The sequence below is a fragment of the Dreissena polymorpha genome, chromosome 8 (genome assembly GCF_020536995.1).
Source record: "Dreissena polymorpha isolate Duluth1 chromosome 8, UMN_Dpol_1.0, whole genome shotgun sequence".
Lineage (NCBI taxonomy): Eukaryota > Metazoa > Mollusca > Bivalvia > Myida > Dreissenidae > Dreissena > Dreissena polymorpha.
In genome coordinates this window covers 770,018-790,345 of record NC_068362.1, presented here as the reverse complement: position 1 = coordinate 790,345, position 20,328 = coordinate 770,018, and the positions used below count along the sequence as shown (strand labels likewise).

Sequence of the window (20,328 nt, the reverse complement as noted above, 5' to 3'; positions counted from 1 at the left end):
TTAGAAAGTTAAATTTAATTAAAGACCTTTTTTACTAGATTCAAGCTTTAAAGGCTTTAATTCCAACCCTTAGACAACCCTTTGAGCAGCAAATAGCAAAAAACCTGAACAGACTGCGAGTTACTCGCAGGCTGTTCTGGTTTTATGCTGTTTGCACATAGCCATTTTAACTTTGCCTCTGAGTGGGAAAGGGTTAAGCCCAGTTTACCCACAGCTATGCTCAATATGTTTAACCCTTTGCATGCTGGGAAATTTGTCGTCTGCTAAAATGTCGTCTGCTGAATTTCTTAAATTAGCATTTTCTTCAAAAAATACTATCAGAATAGCAAACAGTTTGGATCCAGATGAGACGCCACGTTCTGTGGCGTCTCATCTGGATCTGGATCCAAACTGTTTGCAAAGGCCTTCAAAATTCGGTTCCTGCACTGAAAGAGTTAATGTGAACACAAAGACCAATATTTTGGTGTAGCTGTCAAAATTCAGATTTGAACTAGACCATGATTTCTAAAACTGGAACCATTGAACGACAATTCAATTGGGAAAAATTACTACATTTTGGGAAACTGCAATTGTTAAATGTATATATATAAATGTATACAAAAATCGGTTGCAAACTTATGAGCTTTAAATGTTAAGCTTTCATGTAACAAAGACTGAGTCAAGTAGAGAACTACCAATGACTTCACTTACCACTGTTGGAACAAATGGTGGCTTTACTCTTCTCATTAACAACTCATTCCAGTCCAGATTCTGAAAAAAAAAGAAAACACTTGTCAACAAACACTACTAGGTTTACTACATATCAAGTATTGAAAGCTTGGAACACTTATACTTAAATGTATCCTTGCAGATTTCATTAATAGAATTCAAGATTGTAACAATTTAACAAAAGTCTTGTCTAAGCAACATAAAGGCATTAAGGCTTCGGTTAATGCAACTGCATGTTGAAGCCAAAACCACTACTACAGTAACTTCTCAACACATCAAGTCTTGAAAGCTTCGAACACTGATACTTTAATATATCACAAGAGATTTCATATAAAAAAAGACACAATTATAATAACTTCCCTAATGTTTTGTCTAGGCAACATATAAGCATTTGGGCTTATCTAAACCAATCTGCAATCTGCTGGGGCCACAAAGAAATCAAAAGAATATTACAGGCAGTTGTTCCAACACAATTAGGCAGCATTAAGAATGAAGATCTGTGCATGGCAAATTTAGGTCAAAATGAATGGGAATAATTGAAGATCTGTTCAATAAGGATATAAACAATTTCTACTCAAAACTTTAGGGTAAGAATATTTCTTTTCTCTGTCAAGTTAGATTGATGTAAACACATTATTATTTTTGTTGGGCTAATGTACATGTAGCAATATTTTTGTACCCTAAAGAATGCCTGCTTCTTGACGTCTTCAGCATCCCTTTCACTGGATCCCAGCCGTCGGTCAGGGTTACGTCGTAGTAACTGAATTGTAATGAAGGGCAGCATAAAAACAAGGGAAAAATCAAGCTTTCATTAAAGTGTAAATATAAAGACAACACAAATTTATCTCCCCTACCCTTCTCATGATGGCGAAGGTTGGACATAAATCATGGTTTATTGACAGGAAACTTAAGAATAGATTCCCCTACTCATAGTAAAGATTTGCCATGAAAGGGTTAACAGAAATCACAGAGTTAGCACCCCTACCAGTGTTTTTTTGGTAAAATTTCTGCCAAATTAAATGTTTCCAAAAAAAAAAGGTTAATAAATTGCAACTTTTTCCCTATTCAGATGTATAGGTTGAACTTAATTTAATATAATAACGAAACCATTTTTATTCAACATTTCAAGTTTTTGTTAGCAAAAAAAACATAACATAAAATTTTTGTAAAACCTATGCCAATTGGAAGGGCCCAGCCCTATTCACAAAATGGTAGGAAAACCCCCCCACTGCCTACCCTTCTCATAATGGCTATGGCCTCAGTGGACAGGAACCGTGGATATTTCACCTCCTCATTGACTATGCTGTCAAACACTTCCTCCTCATCATCTCCCGGGAATGGAGACTGAAAGTAAAACAGGCTACTTGTCAATGAGTAACTAACAAGAATATAAAATTAATATGTGTGTGTAACGTGTTGTCCGAGAATAGCCTGTGCAGTCCTCACAGGTTTATCAGGGACAATATGTTATGCCAAAAACTGGATTTTTTATAAAGCAGAGCCCTTAAGAAGGCTGCTCATATACAAGCAAAATCACATCAACTATGTGATAAATCTCTCGTACACTTCTAATCTCCAATAAGTCTCACCTCTCCCACCAACATCTCAAAGATGAGCACGCCCAGGCCCCACCAGTCCACAGACCGGGTGTACGAGGGCTCAGTCAACACCTCAGGCGCAAGGAACTCCGGGGTGCCGCAGAATGTCCGGGTGCGATCCCCGAACCCCATGCCCTCCTTGCAGAGACCGAAGTCAGCAATCTTCAGGTAGCCCTCGGTGTCCAGCAGTAAGTTGTCGAGTTTCAGATCTCTGGAGTGCAAACAGGTCAAGGTTCAGTTGTTGTTCAAATCATTCAGACTCAATTACACTTACATATGCTAACTTTTGTACTTATCATTATATCTAACCCATTACCACTTATATATGCATTTTGAGGCATTTGTAGCCAATTAGAAAATCAATCAAATGAAAGATCTTCTTACTAGATTCATGTTTTAAAGGCTCCATTTTTAATTATAGGATACTGATGAGAAGCAAACAGCATAAAACCTGAACAGCCTGGGAGTTACTCGCAGGCTGCTCTGGTTTTATTCAAGTGGCATATAGAAATTTTCACTTCGCACATGAGTGGGGAAGGGTTGACTTCTGTATGAAGATATTTAATATAATAAAACATAACTCTATTTAACTGCAAGTTTTTTTGCATAAATTGACATTCCTGAAAAGTCTAAAAATATTCTTGTACACCTTTTTCATTTGAGCCGCGTTCTGAGAAAACTGGGCATAATGCATGTGCGTAAAGTGTCGTCCCAGATTAGCCTCTGCAGACGACACTTTCCGCTTAAACTAGATTTTTGGTAAAAAGGGACTTCATTTAAACCGAAAATACCATTCAAGTGGAAAGTGTCGTCCCTGATTAGCCTGTGCGGACTGCACAGGCTAATCTGGGACGACACTTTACGCACATGCATTATGACCAGCTTTCACACAACAAGACACATATAATACTATCATTTGCATATAAAATTAACAAGACGTAAGATTAAACACCCGCTAATGTTTTGAGAAACTGGTCCAGGATGTTTAGAAATGTCTACTGCAAATAAAGCTGTCAATGAGTACACACCTATATACAATTTTATGTTCGTGCAAATACTGCAGACCAAGTACGACACATCCAGCGTAGAAGACTGTCCTTGGTTCAGAGAACACGTCGTTGTGAATGTGCATCATTAGGTCTCCACCACACGCATACTCCATCACGAATATCACATGTTCCTGCAATAGAACATACCATTAGCCTTGTTCTTCAAAAACTGGGCTTAATGCTTGTGCCTAGTGGTGTCCCAGATAAGCCTGTGCAGTCCACACAGACTAAACAGGGTCAATACCTTCTGCCTAAACTGGATTTTCGTTAAGAAGAGACTTCCTTTAAACGAAAAAAACAAGAGCTGTGTTTGTGAAACACAATACCCCCTACTTTGCTTTCAAGCCGCCCGGCAGCTATTTAAGAAACAAGGTTATATTTTCAATGTAAAGGTCACAGTGACCTTGATCTTTGACCTAGTGACCTCAAACCATATTTGATTGTAGATGTCAATGAGATGAATGCACATGTGAAGTTTAAAGAAAATAGACCCAAGAGTTTTCATTTTATGAGCAAGGTTTAAGTTTTGGGACAGACACACATATACCATGACAGACAGACAGGCCAAAAACAATATACCCCCTGATTATTCGATCAAAAACCATAAACACGAAAAGTGGCGTCCCTGATAAGGCTGTGCGGACTGCGCAGGCTTATCTGGGTCACCACTACCCACATGCATTCAGCCCAGTTTTCCCAGAATGAGGCACACATGATTGTCATAATTGACCAAATAACACATTGTCATGTGTTCTGTTTTGCAAACATCACATGATCTTGGATAGATCGTCACTACCAAATGCAAAATCATATACAAACATGACTCGACCTGGGAAAGAATATATCACAAATACATAGAGGATATTTGTTGGATTCCTTGGAATATTGATTTTATATCACAAGTGATCATAGAAAATATATATTTTCTATGATCACGAGTGAATTCAAATAGATATTCCACCGAATGCAACAAATTTTCTTTTTATTTTATGCTTGTTTTCACCGTTTATTTACATTGTAAAAGAGTTTATACGAAGAATTTTGCTGGTATTCGATATTTTTCACTGTCATTTTTCACTGTTTGAAACCGTGAAATATCAGTTTTATTTCACTGATATTTCTTTATAAACTACTGAAAAGCATAAAATAAAACAATCAATTGTGAAAAATCATTGTGACCTGGAAAAGAACATCACACAAGTACCACGATTTTTTTTATAAAACTTTATTATGAATGAGTATTATCATATGACAATTGCAGACAAAATCATCACAAAATGTTCATGTGCATTTTCAGACCACTACCATTATAATTAAATCAGCTCCATCAAGAATTATTACATGTCCTTAAAGAAGAAAATACCAAGAATTGCATGTGTTCCTGAAACACATGGTATCATTATTTGACCAACGTCAATAACATAACAATTCTGCAAATCCTGAAACTAAAATCACCACTATCGTATTATCCTTTAGATTTCAGCATGAATGGTGATCAAAACATCACATGTGAAATGGAACCCCACAGGAGAGCAAATTTAGCATTAGCATGCCTTAATAGTGGTAAACCGGATAGCACACATCCGTGGTAACACCAATCTAATTGAAAGTTAAAAAACAATACTGACATATTTTATTAACCAATGGTAGTACACGTAACACACAAACAAGAGGGCCATGATGATCCAAAAGAGCTAACCTGAGTCGAAAGTACGGGCATGTCAACTGTGGAAGACTTGACCAAAGGACCTAATTTTTCACCACACTTGACCGATGATAAAAGCCAGACTACTGATAGATATTGTCACGATAAACGCACTGACCTTTCATTAAGATTTCAGGAAAAATGTAGCCTCTAGAGTGGTAACAAGCTTAAAGTTGACACAGAACTACCCAGGAAAAATGGTGATAATAATGATCTTCTTGAGCCTTTTATGTTCAGGTGAGCTAAAAATTATAGTTGATACGGTATGTGATTTTGAAAGTATTTTAAATGATTCAGCTTGGTGTTTTACCACTAGATTAATTTTTATCTTCTAAAAATCAAGCATATTTCTGAGCAGTATTTTCATGTAGATCCTGAAGGCTGGTATTTCACCCTGCTTTATATTTTGCAAAATGCGACTACTTCTTGAAGCTATTGTAAAAATAAACTTAAAAATTCACCTCTTACATCCTGAAATCGTTAGCAAACTTAAAAATATGAAACCCCTGCCTGAGTAAGGATATGTGTGATAATTATTAACATTCCAATAATAAAGAATAGAAAATGAGACAACTCACTTGAGTTTGGAAGCAGGCAAACAGGTTGACGAGGTATGGGTGCCTCATGGCATTTATCACTTCAAATATTCGCTTCTCTGACATCAGACTTTCCACTTCGTCTCTCGCTATTATCTCCCCTTTCTGTCCAAAACAACAGCAACAACTTACATCGTATGTATATAAAAAACCAATTTTTAAAATGCAGATTACCATTATTTTGAGCTTTTAAATGTAAAATGCCTGATGATTGCTTTGAGTCTCATGTCTGGGTAGATCCAGTACTTAGATGTCCTTTGAAAGATACAGATAATTGGTTTTAACCCTTAACCACTTAGATAAGTGTTTTTACACATTTGTTGTCCCTAGAAAGTAAAATTTAATTTAAGAACTTTCTTAACAAATTCAAGTTTTAAAGGCTTCATTGCCAACTCTTAGATATTGATGAGCGGCAAACAGCATAAAACCTGAACAGAAAATTAACACATCAAACAACTGAAAAATGCCAATTAAGTAATGCTAAAATTCGCAATTTCACAGGCATAGGTCATAACTCTTAAAATGACGAGAAACAGAAATGGCACAATATCTTGGTGACAAGAAAGACAACCTATCCATTTCATCTCAATGTATTGTGCCAGAATGTATGGGCCCTGCTCTGTGAAAAAGGCATTTAATGCATGTGCGTAAAGCGTCGTCTCAGATTAGCACAGGCTCATTAGGAACAACACTTTCCGCATAAACTGGATTTTTGCTAGGAAAAGACTTTCTTGAAACGAAAAATATCAAAAAAGTGGAAAGTATCAGCCCTGAATAGCCTGTGTGGACTGCACAGGCTAATCTGGGACGATACTTTACGCACATGCCTTAAACCCCCTTTTCACAGAGCACAGACCATATACAATAGAGTATACACAGACCATACCTTTAATGCTTTTAAAGCGAAGTATTCACCCGTGTTCTTATATTCTGACAGTATAACCTGAAATGTGAAAAGCTACATGTTAATATTTAACAATTTAATGTTGTTGTTTTTTAATCATTGTGCTATGCATACAAATAAATTTGTTAGGTTTATTTACAACAAGACTATTGCCAAGCAATATATGTCCCCTACCGGCTCCACCATTGTCAGAAATTCCACCATTGTCAGAATTGTTTTCTTTTTAGTCCCCTACCAAAAACTTTAAAAGTTCTTAATATTTTTTCATGAAACTTGGAACATGGATAGATTAACGTGCATAATGTCCATATTGCCATCTATCAATGTTTCAAGTTTCATGTAAAAATATGAAGAACATTTAAAGTTATCGCAGGATCCGGAAAAAAAAAATTCAGCAGTATTTCTCGTCTATTTGTTGCCATGGCAACCAGAATTTTTTACTTAGGAACAAAATGAAAATGGCGTGCATAATGTCCACATTGCCATCTATCCATGTTTCAAGTTTCATGAAAAAATAAGAAGAACTTTTAAAGTTATCGCAGGATCCAGAAAAAAACACCATTTTCAGCAGTATTTCTAGTCTATTTGTTGCCATAGCAACCAGAATTTTTAGCGTAGGAACAAAATGAAATTATGTGCATAAAGTCCATTTTGCCATCTATCCATGTTTCAAGTTTCATGAAAAAATATGAAGAACTTTTTAAGTTATTGCAGGATCCAGAAAAAACACCATTTTAAGCAGTATTACTAGTCTATTTGTTGCCATAGCAACCAGAATTTTTGACATAGGAACAAAATGAAATGACGTGCATAATCTCCATATTGCCATCTATCCACGTTTCAAGTTTCATGAAAAAATATTAAGAACTTTTAAAGTTATCGCAGGATCCAGAAAAGTGTGACAGACTGACGGACACACAGAGCGCAAACCATAAGTTCCCTCCGGTGAAACCGGTAGGGGACAATAAACTGATCAATCAGAGTAACACAACAAGCTTCATTACACAATGAATTTCAATCTTAATAATACATTTTGTAAAAAAGTTTTCAGCTGTCTATCGATGTACATGTACAATGCATTTGATTATTTGATTTGCTAAGGGACTACAACTTGGTCCAGATGCGCATCTGAGTGGTAAAGTGTTTAGTGTAAATCCACACATAACAATACTTCTCAGTGACTCACCTTTCCAAAATGCCCTCGACCTAGAACACTTATCGGTCTAAAATCACTCATGTTGACTGCTTGATGAGTAAACCTGAAACAACAAGCAAATTCATTGAATTTATTTTCCCCGCCAATATGCTTCTGGACACAAAAGTGTTATATTTGACACTCAAAAAAGCATTTTTTCAAGATACAAAGGGCCATTACTCCCTTATTATTCCATGGCGTACAATGCAATTTGGCGTGCATCATCCTCTTATCCATATATATACCCATACCAAGTTTCAATGAAATCCACAAAAGCACTTCCAAGATATGGCTCCGGACACAAAAAAAGCATTTTTTCAAGATACAAAGGGCCATAACTCGTTTATTAACAGATGGTTTACAATGCCATTTGGCGTGCATCATCCTCTTATCCATATATATACTCATACCAAGTTTCAATGAAATCCGCCAAAGCACTTTCAAGATATGGCTCCGGACACAAAAGTGCCTGACGGACAGACCGTCGGAAGGACGGACGGAAAGACGGACGGACAACGCCAAAACAATATCCCTAAAAAGCACAATAATGTTTTGTTTACAAAAACGTAAGGCTTATCTACTTATCGATTTGCACAAGCCTTCCAGCCTGGTAATTTTTTAACCTTGCGTGCTTAGATTTAAGTTCAATATAGGCAAGCTCCTAAAATTGTCTTGGTCTTAAGTAAATAGAACTGTGTCATGCGAAAATGGGTTTTATGCTTTATGTGGACTGCGTAGCTCCAGACCAGCATGCACAATCATGCAGTCTTGTCAGGGACATTGTGAAAATAAGCATTCTGACCTGATCTTGCATCAAGACTGAAACAACAGTGTGGCTTCTAGAGTGGTAACAAGGTTTTAATGAGATGTGACCTTGTGACCTAGTTTTTGGACACACATGACCAAGATTCATGTTTGGTCTAGTTGTAAAGATAGACATTCTGACAGAGTATCATGATGTAAAGATAGACATTCTCACCAAGTTTTACCATGTCAAGATAGACATTCTCACCAAGTTTTACCATGTCAAGATAGACATTCTCACCAAGTTTTACCATGTCAAGATAGATATTCTCACCAAGTTTTACCATGTCAAGATAGACATTCTCACCAAGTTTTAACATGTCAAGATAGACATTATCACCAAGTTTTACCATGTCAAGATAGACATTCTCACCAAGATTTATCCTTGTCAAGATAGACATTCTCACCAAGTTTTACCATGTCAAGATAGACATTCTCACCAAGTTTTACCATGTCAAGATAGACATTCTCACCAAATTTTACCATGTCAAGATAGACATTCTCACCAAGTTTTACCATGTCAAGATAGACATTCTGACTGAGTATCACCATGTAAATATAGACATTCTCACCAAGTGTCATAAGCACTTAGTGAAAAATAATGGTGGTTAAAATCCAAAGTTAACACGGCACACTGAACAAGGCCTTGACACATGTCACAGGACACCCAAAAAAAGATTGATCAGCATAGCTAACCTTCAGAAATTTGTGCTTGAGCATATACTTCTACAAAAACAACTATAATGCTACATACTCAGGTTCTATCACGGTTTTATGCACGGACACCGCTGGCGGCCGCTTCGGCGTCTCATAGATGTTAGGGGGTGGTTCCGTGGGCAGGGAGGGAGGTGGGGTAGGTATCCGTGGGCTCGAGTAGTCCGCGACCGGGAAGTAAGACGAGCCGCCCAGGTAGCCCAGGCTGTTGTTGGTGCCTGGGTACTTGTCCAGGTCTATACTGTTGTTTGGGGAATCAGCAGGAAGGAAGTCAAAGGATTGCTGGAAAAAAACACTCATTTATATATGGTATTCTACTATCTTTAAAAAGTATCTCAGATAACAATTTTTTCGGCGTAAGCTGAATAAGCCAGCTTTTCACCCTGACTTGACCTTTGTAAGTGTCCAATAATACTCAAATAAAATTTCCCGCGGCTAGGTACGAATGAATACACTTCATTTATTCCATTGGCTGATTTGAGTATAACACCAGAACATTGGAAACATATCCGCGTCTTTGTAACACTGTTTTACTGCATGAAACAATTTTATCTCTAATGAAAAGGCCCAATAGATAGAACAGTTTTACAATCAATTTTCGACATAAATACAGTTTGTGCGTTCACCTTTTATTTTCAGAGAATTACCAGCGCAAAAGCGTTTAACTAAAGGCTATGTTGTCATATTTAGTACTTACTTGCATTGCATTTCAACCCGCGAGGTTTCGGGTCAATACGCGTTCATTTTGTGAAAGTCAGAGTTTATATACAGTTCATCACCGGAGTTCGCAAAAGGGGTTGCGATCATTGTGTCTTACTGACAATAACGTAGTGACTGTAATGCATTGCATTCCAATCCGCAAGGTATCAAGGTCAGTTTGCGGTCAGTTGCAGAAATCTTTATATAAACGCCGTCTCGTAAACTTTGTGCACTTGAAGTCTGTTTTGATCAGAAAGATACTAAATAAAGATATTCGGCGATATTATTGTGGTATGTCAATCATCGATTTTTAATATGGTTTCAAAATTTGCATGATAAGGACCAATTTTGATAAAATTAATTAGAAATATTTATCCATTTAGACCAGTTTATTAAGCATGACCACAATAATTCGCTATACTATAATTATGCAATTAAATAAGATTCGAGTATTGCCGGCTGACCTATATGCACTCGTTTATTTTCATGTTTCTTGTGTATTTCTATTCTGTAAATATAGATATCTGAGTAATAATATCACATAAAGCAAAATAAGCCACGAAATCTGGCGCAACACCCCGTAATTGATTTGCTTATGATGTAGCTAACAACTGCGCAGAAAAAAGGCATCCGCTACTTTTTATCTCATAGAGATAACTTTTGATCGTTCATAAACATCGACCACAATCAACGCCGTATATCTTTTTTAAAGATATTTCTTGTTTCCTATCTTCTTAAAAAAAAACTTGCATGCAGGAAAATTTGTTGTCTGCTAAAATGTAGTCTGCTGAATTTCTAAAATTAGCATTTTCTTCGATTTTTTTTCCAAAGAATACTATCAGAATAGCAAACAGTTTGGATTCTGATGAGATGCCACTCTGTGGCGTCTCATCTGGATCAACGCTGTTTGCAAAGGCCTTCAAAATTTGGTTCCAGCACTGAAAGAGTTAATATATGGTATTCTACTATCTCTTTACACAAAGGTAAAAGCTTCAGTACAGAAATGTGGAAAAACAAATGTGTTTTTTTAATTCAAGAAGTTGTCATGAAACTTGTTTTGCTACATTTATGTACAAAGCCCACATGTCCTTGCAACCATTTGTCAATATCCCCTTTTTAAGCTCAATTCAAACAACCGTTGCTGAAACACACGCCAGGCATTATTCAGCCGTATCTACAAGTCCGTTAAACGGACTCATTCCAAAAGCGAAATGGTAAACAAAAGTTCCCCATTTGAATAGAATCCCAATATGAAAATATATAAAACCCCATTTGAATAGAATCCCAATATGAAAATATATAAAATATTTTCCAGACTTATCCCAAAGAGAAATTCCCAATACAAAAATTGCATTTTTTCCCAAAATGGCCAGAAAAAGGCCTGCACGCCTGAGTGAGAACCACAACAATGACAGCACTCACAGAGATGGTTGCCTCTGGTTCCTGCCGTGATGGGGAGATGGTTCCCTGCTTCTGCTGGGAATGATCGCCAGGGTGACTGTTGGAAGACTCCAGGGGCTGATATTGGCCTTCATTGAGCGGCGGGCGACGGTTCGTCACAACTGTATACATGTTTAGTTGGAATTCAATTAAATGATAAGTCACCATTATTCGAGGTAAACATGTTATTTAATGTCCTGTAATGCTTTAATAGCAAGTGACTCTAACTTAAACTATAGGTCTTTATCTATGCCTCATTGTGGGAAAAACTGGGGTTAGTTTATGTGCGGTAAGTGTCTGCAGAGATTAGCCTTTGCAGAGGATACTCTCCCCTTGAATGGTATTTTTTGTATTAACCCTTTCAGTGCGGGAACCGAATTTTGAAGGCCTTTGCAAACAGTTTGGATCCAGATGAGACGCCACAGAACGTGGCGTCTCATCAGGATCCAAACTGTTTGCTATTCTGATAATATTCTTTGAAAAAAAATCGAAGAAAATGCTTATTTTAGAAATACAGCAGACGACATTTTAGCAGACGACAAATTTCCCAGCATGCAAAGGGTTAAAGGAAGTCTCTTTCCAGTTTAGGCGTAAAGTGTTTTCCTGATTAGCCCATTTTCCCAGAACAAGCCTCAGTTCAAAGATCAGTCACCATGATTCGATATAAACATTGATAATTAAATGTCCTATAATTAGTTATAACCAAGTTTCTCTAAATATACATCCTAATTGTATGATTAAGTAAGCTTTGTAGTCTTGGGTTAAGATTTTATGACAAAAATTTGGACATGAAAAGCTGAACGATTATGAAGTAAGAACAGCTTTGGTTGGCTTTGAATAGAGACAGTATTTAATATTTCCCGTAGCCTAGGTATGTTATTACAACATCAATGGAAATTTTTACACACACTTACTCCTAAAAAGCACACAAAGGTTCCATGGAATAATCATCATTGTCCAATGTAAACATTTGATCAAATCCAGCATTCAAGGGCGAAGAATTAATGGTGTTGCCCCTTCTGCCCTTTAAGGGATGATAAATGTTACATGAGCCTCTTTCTGGGAAAACTTGGTTAAATCAGGGGTTTTCCCACTTTTTGGGAAGATAGCCCATGGCTTTGGAACTGGGAATTTTAGCGGCATTTTCATGAAATTGGGAAAATAAATTCATTAGCCTTTTTTTTTTCACACGAAAAGTCCACTGATTAGGGAAATACTAAATTTGATATAAATCTTTAAAATCATTCAAATTAAAAGAACAAAATCATATAATACTTTGCTTTGTTAGATGTAAGTGAATTAAAATTGAAATAAAATATGCATAAGACATCTCCAAAAAAAAAAAAAAATTATAATTTTTTATTATTGAAATTGGGAATTTTTTGCCATATTACGGAAAAAGTATACTGTTTGGGATTGGGAACATAGCCGAATTTCGGCTATAAAATCGGGCCAAAAAAAACCCTGTAAATGCTTGAGAATAAAGTGGTGTCCCAGATTAGCCTATGCAGTCGCCTTAGGCTAATTAAGGACATTACTTTCTGCCTAAAGTCGATTTTCACTAAGAAAGACTTACTTTTAATGAAAAATACAACAAAAGATTTGTTTGTAAGAAACACAATGCCCCCTATTGCGCCGCTTGGAAGCCATAAATTTGACCTTTGACCTTTAACGATGAACTTGACCTTTTATAGCCACTCAAAATGTGCAGCTCCATGAGATACACAAGCATGCCAAATATCAAGTTGCTATCTTCAATATTCAAAAAGTTATGACCAAACTTTAACGAAGGTTAAAGTTTTAGGAACGAAAAATACAATGATATTTGACCTTTGACCTTGAAGGATGACCTTGACCTTTATTTTTCACCACTCAACATGTGCAGCTCCATGAGATACACATGCATGCCAAATATGAAGTTGCTATCTTCAATATTGCAAAAGTTATAAAAGTTTAACCAAGGTTAAAGTTTTATGACACACACATGCAATGATTGACTGACACAATGACAGACAGACAGAGAGGCCAAAAACAATATATCCCCGATCTTTCGATCCGGGGGCATAATAATAGAGTAAAGTGTCGTCCCTGATTAGACTGTGCAGACTTCACAGGCTTATCTGGGACAACACTTTACACACATGCATTAAGCCCAGTTTTCCCAGGGCCCAGCCCACTTGTTTTTTAAGTGTCCCCTACTTACCAGGTTGGGGACTGAGGGCTCCAGCCCCATCAGAACACTGCTGAGGAAGCGTTCTCTTGATGAGGCGACCCCACGTGGCCACGTTGATGTTCATGTCGTTGGGACGCAGGAAGTTCTTTCCTGGAAACAGGCATACACTGTAAAATCATTATTATTTGTGGGACATTACTTTTTCATTGATTTTGTCAATTGACCAATCCATGAACTTAACACAAACACCTCGAAAAAAGGACAGAACAAATTCTTAAAAAATCTAAAATCCACCAATTTAAGTTTCTACCAAAATGTGATTTGTTAAAAAAAAAACACAAAATTTCATCCCAACCAATATAAATGATTTTACAATAGTCAAATACTGCTATTTCTCATGAGGTTCATTCAAATAAACGCTATTTCAAACTTTCTTTGGTTTTAATCTTTATCCTTCTTTCCTGCATTAACTAGAATCCAATTATTTTTTATGACAATTCAATGTAATGATGTATTGAAAGTATGCATGTTATTTAGAGCAGATATACATGAACCGTAATAAAAGCAAAGTAAAAAAATATACAAAAATTGGAAAAATGACAAAACTCATACATGATCTTAAGCCATTAACTACTTATTTGTCAAAGGAAACAACACATTCAACTTGGATTAAATGTATTTAATTTTATTTTTTATTATGATGAGATTGAGATTCAGAACTTTCATAGCCCAGCAAATACAAACATTCATGTTATACTTAGTCTTATACCAGTCAACAATAAAAATAAACTCTAAACAAGATGTGTTTGTGATACGCTATGTCCATCCCCCACCCCCCATATATTTGACCTTTGACCTTGAAGATTGAAGGATGACTTTGACCTTTCACCACTCAAAATGTGCAGCTCCAGGAGAAACACATGCATGCCAAATATGAAGTTGCTATCTTCAATATTGCAAAAGTTAGAGCAAATGTTAAAGTTTGAAGCAAACCAACATACAGACAAGGCAAAAAACAATATGTCCCCCAGTATAGACTAGGGGACATAACAAGAGCTGTCAGAGGACAGCGCGCTCGACTATTCGAGTGCTTGACAGTACAACGTAAGCCATCATGGAGAGGGGGGGTATAATGTGGGTGTGTGGCCATTTAATAGATGATCTTTCAAAAAAAAGGGGGGGGGGGGGGGATTCTGTGGTGGGGCGTGGGGGATGGTTTGGGTGGAGTCCATTGTGGTATGTCAGGTAAGTGCTGTTTTGTCAAAGTATGAATCTAATGTGATGATAAATAAAGAAGTTATGGCAATTAAACCAATTTTGTTTAATTGGACCTTGAGAGTCAAGGTCATTTAAAGGTCAAGGTCAAATTCAACTTACCAGGTACAGTAACATCATGATAGCAAGAAAGTATTTGAAGTTTGAAAGCAATAGCCTTGATACTTTAGAAGTAAAGTGGATCTTAACACAAAATTTAACAAAATATTCAAATTTACAAAGACAAAAAAGGGCCATAATTCTGTTAAAAAGCCAACCAGAGTTATGCAACTTGCCCTGTACAGTCCCCTCACGATAGTTAGCAAGTTTCCCAAGTCTAAAAAGCAATAGCTATGATACTTAAGGAGTAAAATGGACCAAAACACAAAACTTAACCAAATGTTTAATTATCTAAGTATAAAAGGGGCCATAATTGTGTCAAAATGCTTGATACAGTTGTCTGCTTTTGTTTATAGAATGGGGTCATTTTGGTAAAGAAGAATGGAAAATATGAAAGCAATATGTCAAAGGACATAGGAAATATTTGAAGTGGTACGCAAACTTTAACATAGGTTTATCAATTATATGTATATTCTAAATAAAAAGAGGGCCATAATTTTTACAAATGCTTGACACAGTTGGCTGCTCTTGTTTTAAGGCTTGGGTCATGTTGGTAAAGAAGTATGCAAAATATTAAAGCAATATGTCAAGGGACATAGGAAATATTTTGGGGTTGTACGCAAACTTTAACATAGATTTATCAATAATATGCATATTCTAAGTGAAAAAAGGGCCATAATTATTACAAAATGCTTGATACAGTTGTCTGCTCTTGTTTATAGGTTGGGGTCATGTTGGTAAAGAAGTATGCAAAATATGAAAGCAATATGTCAAGGGACATAGGAAATATTTGGGGTGGTGCGCACTGGGTTTGCATGCTAACGCTTATGCCGACACCAGGGTGAGTAGGATAGCTCCACTATATATCTTTAATATATAATAATCGAGCTAAAAAACAACAAATAAAACATGTAACAAAATTCTCACCTTTATGTTTTGGAAATATTCTTCGTTGTCTTTGTAGTTTTGGCTTACGGGATAATGTGGGGTTTAAAAATGTAATCTGAAATAACACATCAGGACAGCATATAAATTAATAGAACTTACGAAATCATCATAAATGTTCTTTCATTTAAAATTACAGAGCTAAATATCTTTATCTTTATCAATGAACTAAGCAGTATTTATGCAAATGATAAAGAAAGAAAAATGTTCAAAAATCTGTTCAAATGTAAAGACCTATCAAGGAAGTATTCTTGAAAGCCTGTCAGTAAGTCTTAGTCTTTTGAGATACACAAACACAACAAACTTTCCTCCCTCGGCAAACCATAGTTCCCTCCCATGGCAAACCATAGTTCCCTCCCATTGCAAACCATAGTTCACTCCCCTGGCAAACCGTAATTCCCTCCCCTGGCAAACCACACTTGCCTGTCCTATAAACTGCAGTTTTCTCACCTGTACTCTCATTCTCTAAAGAGTTAATTGCCCCACAAACCAAGTCCTCTATAAAGAGTTTATTACCCATTAAGAACAACTCCACTATAAAGAGTTGCCTCCAATAACAAAACATTTTGACTCAATCTGGGAAAACTGGGCTAAATACATGTGTGTCAAGTGTTGTCTCAGACTAGCCTCTGCAGTCCAAACAAGCTAACCTGGGACAACACTTTCCATTTTGTATTGTACTTTTCGTTTAAAGGAAGTCTCTTCTTAGAGAAAATCCAGTTCAGGCGAAAAGTGTCTTTCACAATAAGCCTGTGTATAATGCACAGGCTAATCTGGTACAACACTTTACACACATGCATTTAGCACATTTTTCTCAAAACGAGGCTCCAATATTACCTCCCCTGCAAATCCCTATTCTCTCCCCTGCAAACCCAATTCTCTCCCCTGCAAAACCCAATTTTCTCCCCTGCAAATCCCAATTTCCCCCCTCCCCTCACCTCAGCAAAGAGTATTCCCTGTGGCTCAAGGTGGATGGCGATGCCGTGGCGCTGGTTGTCAAGGAAGTCCTCGAGACGCAGGAATTTAACGGCGCACATCTGCCGCAAGTCGCGCCAATAGATCGCTATCTCCAGCTCTCGGCCCTGCAGAAAAAATTAGCGTAAATAACCTGGGCCTGTCTGTGTTCTAGTCCATTTGTGACGGCAGTAATTTGTTTCAATCATTCCCCAGACATCTGACCTATGGTTTTACAATTTATTTTAATCATTCACCAGACATTTGAACTATGATGAAGAAAATATTGCACATAAAACTATCACAGTTCTTAATTTTTATACCAATTTTCAGATCACAAGTACATTAGGTCTTAAGTCTCCACTGCAATTCTATTTTAAGTAACAATCCCTGGGCCCATTTTCACAAAACCATTCTTAGACTTAAGAACAAAGACGAGTCTTAGACATAACAAATATACCTCAAGAGCCTGAGTACATGCATGCTCAAAACGGTGCTTACATAGTTAACAAATTGTTCTTAGCGAATATTTTACAATTAAAAGTTAACTGCCATTTTCAACATGACTTGCATTTAGTTTTAGAACATTACAGTCTAAACAATATACTGTATTTTAAGACTTCAGAATCAGTTGGCGAATACTGGTGCTGGTCAGATAACTACAAACATTCATGAGTTCAATTTGAAGACTGAATCTAACTACATGTATAGCTTTGTCACAGACGTGACGAATACCCCCACATGCCGCATTGACACATAATATTTTGCATGTCGTCTTCACAAAAAACAGCGGACACCATGCTCAATTTTTAAAACGCACTAAGTGACCCCTTAACCTAGTTTTTGACCCAGAAAGGCCCATGTTCTAACTTAGCCTTAAGATCATCTCCATTAAACTTCTGACCAAGTCTGGTGAAGATCGGATGTAAACTACTTGAATTAGAGAGCGGACACCATGCTGAATGTTAAAAAACGCACTAAGTGACCCCGTGACCTAGTTTTAGGCCTGGCTTGGCCCATATTCAAACTTGACCAGGACATCATCTAGATACAACTTCTGACCAAGTTTGGTGAAGATTGAATGAAAACTACTTGAATTCGAGAGCGGACAACATGGTGAGGTTTAAAACGCACTAAGTGACCCCGTGACCTTGTTTTGACCCGGCATGACCCATATTCAAACTTGCCCTAGACATTATCAAGATACAACTTCTGACCAATTTTGGTGAAGATTGGATAAAAACTACTTGAATTAGAGAGCGGACAACATGGTGAGGTTTAAAACACAATAAGTGACCCCGTGACCTAGTTTTTGACCCCGCATGGCCCATGTTTGAACTTGACCTACACATCATCTAGTTACAACTTCTGACCAAGTGTGGTAAAGATCGGATTTAAACTACTTGAAATAGAGAGCGGACACCATGCTTAATGTGTAAAACATACTAAGTGACCCTCTGACCTTGTTTTTGATCTGGCATGGCCAATGTTCTAACTTGGCCTTAAGATCATCTAGATACAACTTCTGACCAAGTTTGGTGAAGATCGGATGAAAACTACTTGAATTAGAGAGCGGACAACACGCTAAATGTTTAAAACGCACCAAGTGACCCCGTGACCTAGTTTTTGACCTGGCAAAGCCCATGTTCGAACTTGGCCTAGACATCATGTATATACAACTTCTGACCAAGTTTGGTGAAGATCGGATGAAAACTACTTGAAATAGAGAGCGGACAACATGCTGAATGTTTAAAACGCACTAAGTGACCCCGTGACCTAGTTTTTGACCCAGCAAGGCCCATGTTCGAACTTGGCCTAGACATCATCTAGATACAACTTCTGACCAAGTTTGGTGAAGATCAGATGAAAACTACTTGAATTAGAGAGCGGACAATTAATACGGACCGACCTACAGACAGACAAGCTCACTCATATATACCCCCGTAAACTTTGTTTGTTGGGGTATAACAAGAGATGTGTTTGTCAGAAACACAATGCCCTCTATTAAGCCGCTTTTATTAATTATTTTGACCTTTGACCTTGAAGGATGACCTTGACCTCGACCTTTCACCGCTCAAAATGTGCAGCTCCATGAGATACACATGCATGCTAAATATCAAGTTGCTATGTTCAATATTGCAAAAGTTATGAAGAAGTTCAAAGTTTTGGTTAAAGTTTTGGGACACAAGGACACATACAATGACCGACAGGCCAAAAACAATATACCCCCTATCTTTTGATCCAGGGCATAAAAATCATCCGACCAGAACTCTCTGATAATCTGCACATCTCCTCTTGGTAGTGAAGCTTCCAATAAAGTTTCATTGAATTCCAGTCATTAGTTGCTGACAAATAGACCTGACAAGAATTGCACTATATGTAAAGTTAATGGAAAATTTTAAAGGGCCATAACCCTGTGAAAAATCATCCGACCAGAGCCCGCTGATAAGATGCACATCTCCTCTTGGTAGTGAAGCTTCCCATAAAGTTTCATTGAATTCCGGTCATTAGTTGCTGAGAAATAGCCCAGACAAGATTGCACTATATGTACAGTTAATGGAAAATTTTCAAGGGCCATAACTCTGTGAAAAATCATCCGACCAGAACCCGCTGATACTATGCACACCTCCTCTTGGTAGTGAAGCTACCCAAAAAGTTTCATTGAATTCCGGTCATTAGTTGCTGAGAAGTAGCCCGGACAAAAATTGTGCACGGGCAGACACAGGGACGGACACACGGACGGACAGACGAAGCGGCGACTATTATGTTCCCTCCAAAATTTTTTGGGGGAGCATAAAAATAACATCTTAAATGTTCAGGGCCATATAGTTCCAATGAATAAAATACGTCAGGATTATGATGGTAATTTACTTGTATCAATTTCATTGGCTTAATGATATAAGCCTTGTTATTGAAAACCAGGGTTATTGCACATGCGTAAAGTATCACCCCAGGCTAATCTGGGACAACACTTTCAGCTTTCATGGAATCTTTATCATTTCAAGGAAATCACTTATGAACGAAATCCATTTTAGGCGTTAAGTGTCATCCCTGAATAGCATGTGCAGACTGCACAGGCTAATCTGGGACGACACTTATCGCACATGCATTAAGCCCCGCTTTCCCGGAGGGAGCCTCATATGGAGACTTTGTGTACCCTGTCGAGGTCTATACTGGCCCGATGGTCCCAGCACTGCTGACTGTGTGGTTTCCAGGACGTCTGTACCACCTGTTGATGGTCCAGCTTTATCACAGCCATAACCTCAGCTGGAATAAAAAAACAGTAAATTATCAGCAGGACAGGATTTCTCAACCATGTAAGCTTTAAAACACAGCCAACGTGGAACAAACATAATCCTCGGTCACGCCACAGCCAGATTCATTAGTACTCTGCGGCCGTGTCGTGTGTTGGTGCACTCGGCATCGATCCGCGCAATGACGCCGAGTCTCTATTTACCTCGCTTACTTTC

General features: G+C 37.4%; 2 protein-coding genes across 4 annotated transcripts in view; one reads left to right on the top strand and one right to left on the bottom strand.

The window, feature by feature from the left end:
- LOC127842550 (zinc finger MYND domain-containing protein 19-like) overlaps nt 1–20,328 on the top strand; it is a 249,057-nt gene that overhangs the window by 157,535 nt on the left and 71,194 nt on the right. The window lies entirely within an intron of this gene.
- The window catches only part of LOC127842544 (serine/threonine-protein kinase N2-like), a 73,770-nt gene that overhangs the window by 6,552 nt on the left and 46,890 nt on the right, over nt 1–20,328 (bottom strand). For all 3 annotated transcript variants that reach the window (XM_052372090.1, XM_052372089.1, XM_052372091.1), the window contains exons 8-21: nt 20,016–20,125; nt 16,843–16,986; nt 15,887–15,962; nt 13,616–13,735; nt 11,395–11,534; nt 9,314–9,555; nt 7,747–7,819; nt 6,543–6,599; nt 5,639–5,761; nt 3,335–3,486; nt 2,298–2,517; nt 1,945–2,052; nt 1,388–1,468; nt 691–750 (exon numbers count right to left, since the gene is read on the bottom strand). In XM_052372090.1, the coding sequence (XP_052228050.1) occupies nt 691–750; nt 1,388–1,468; nt 1,945–2,052; nt 2,298–2,517; nt 3,335–3,486; nt 5,639–5,761; nt 6,543–6,599; nt 7,747–7,819; nt 9,314–9,555; nt 11,395–11,534; nt 13,616–13,735; nt 15,887–15,962; nt 16,843–16,986; nt 20,016–20,125 (1,706 nt within the window). The remainder of the gene's footprint in view (nt 1–690; nt 751–1,387; nt 1,469–1,944; nt 2,053–2,297; nt 2,518–3,334; nt 3,487–5,638; nt 5,762–6,542; nt 6,600–7,746; nt 7,820–9,313; nt 9,556–11,394; nt 11,535–13,615; nt 13,736–15,886; nt 15,963–16,842; nt 16,987–20,015; nt 20,126–20,328) is intronic.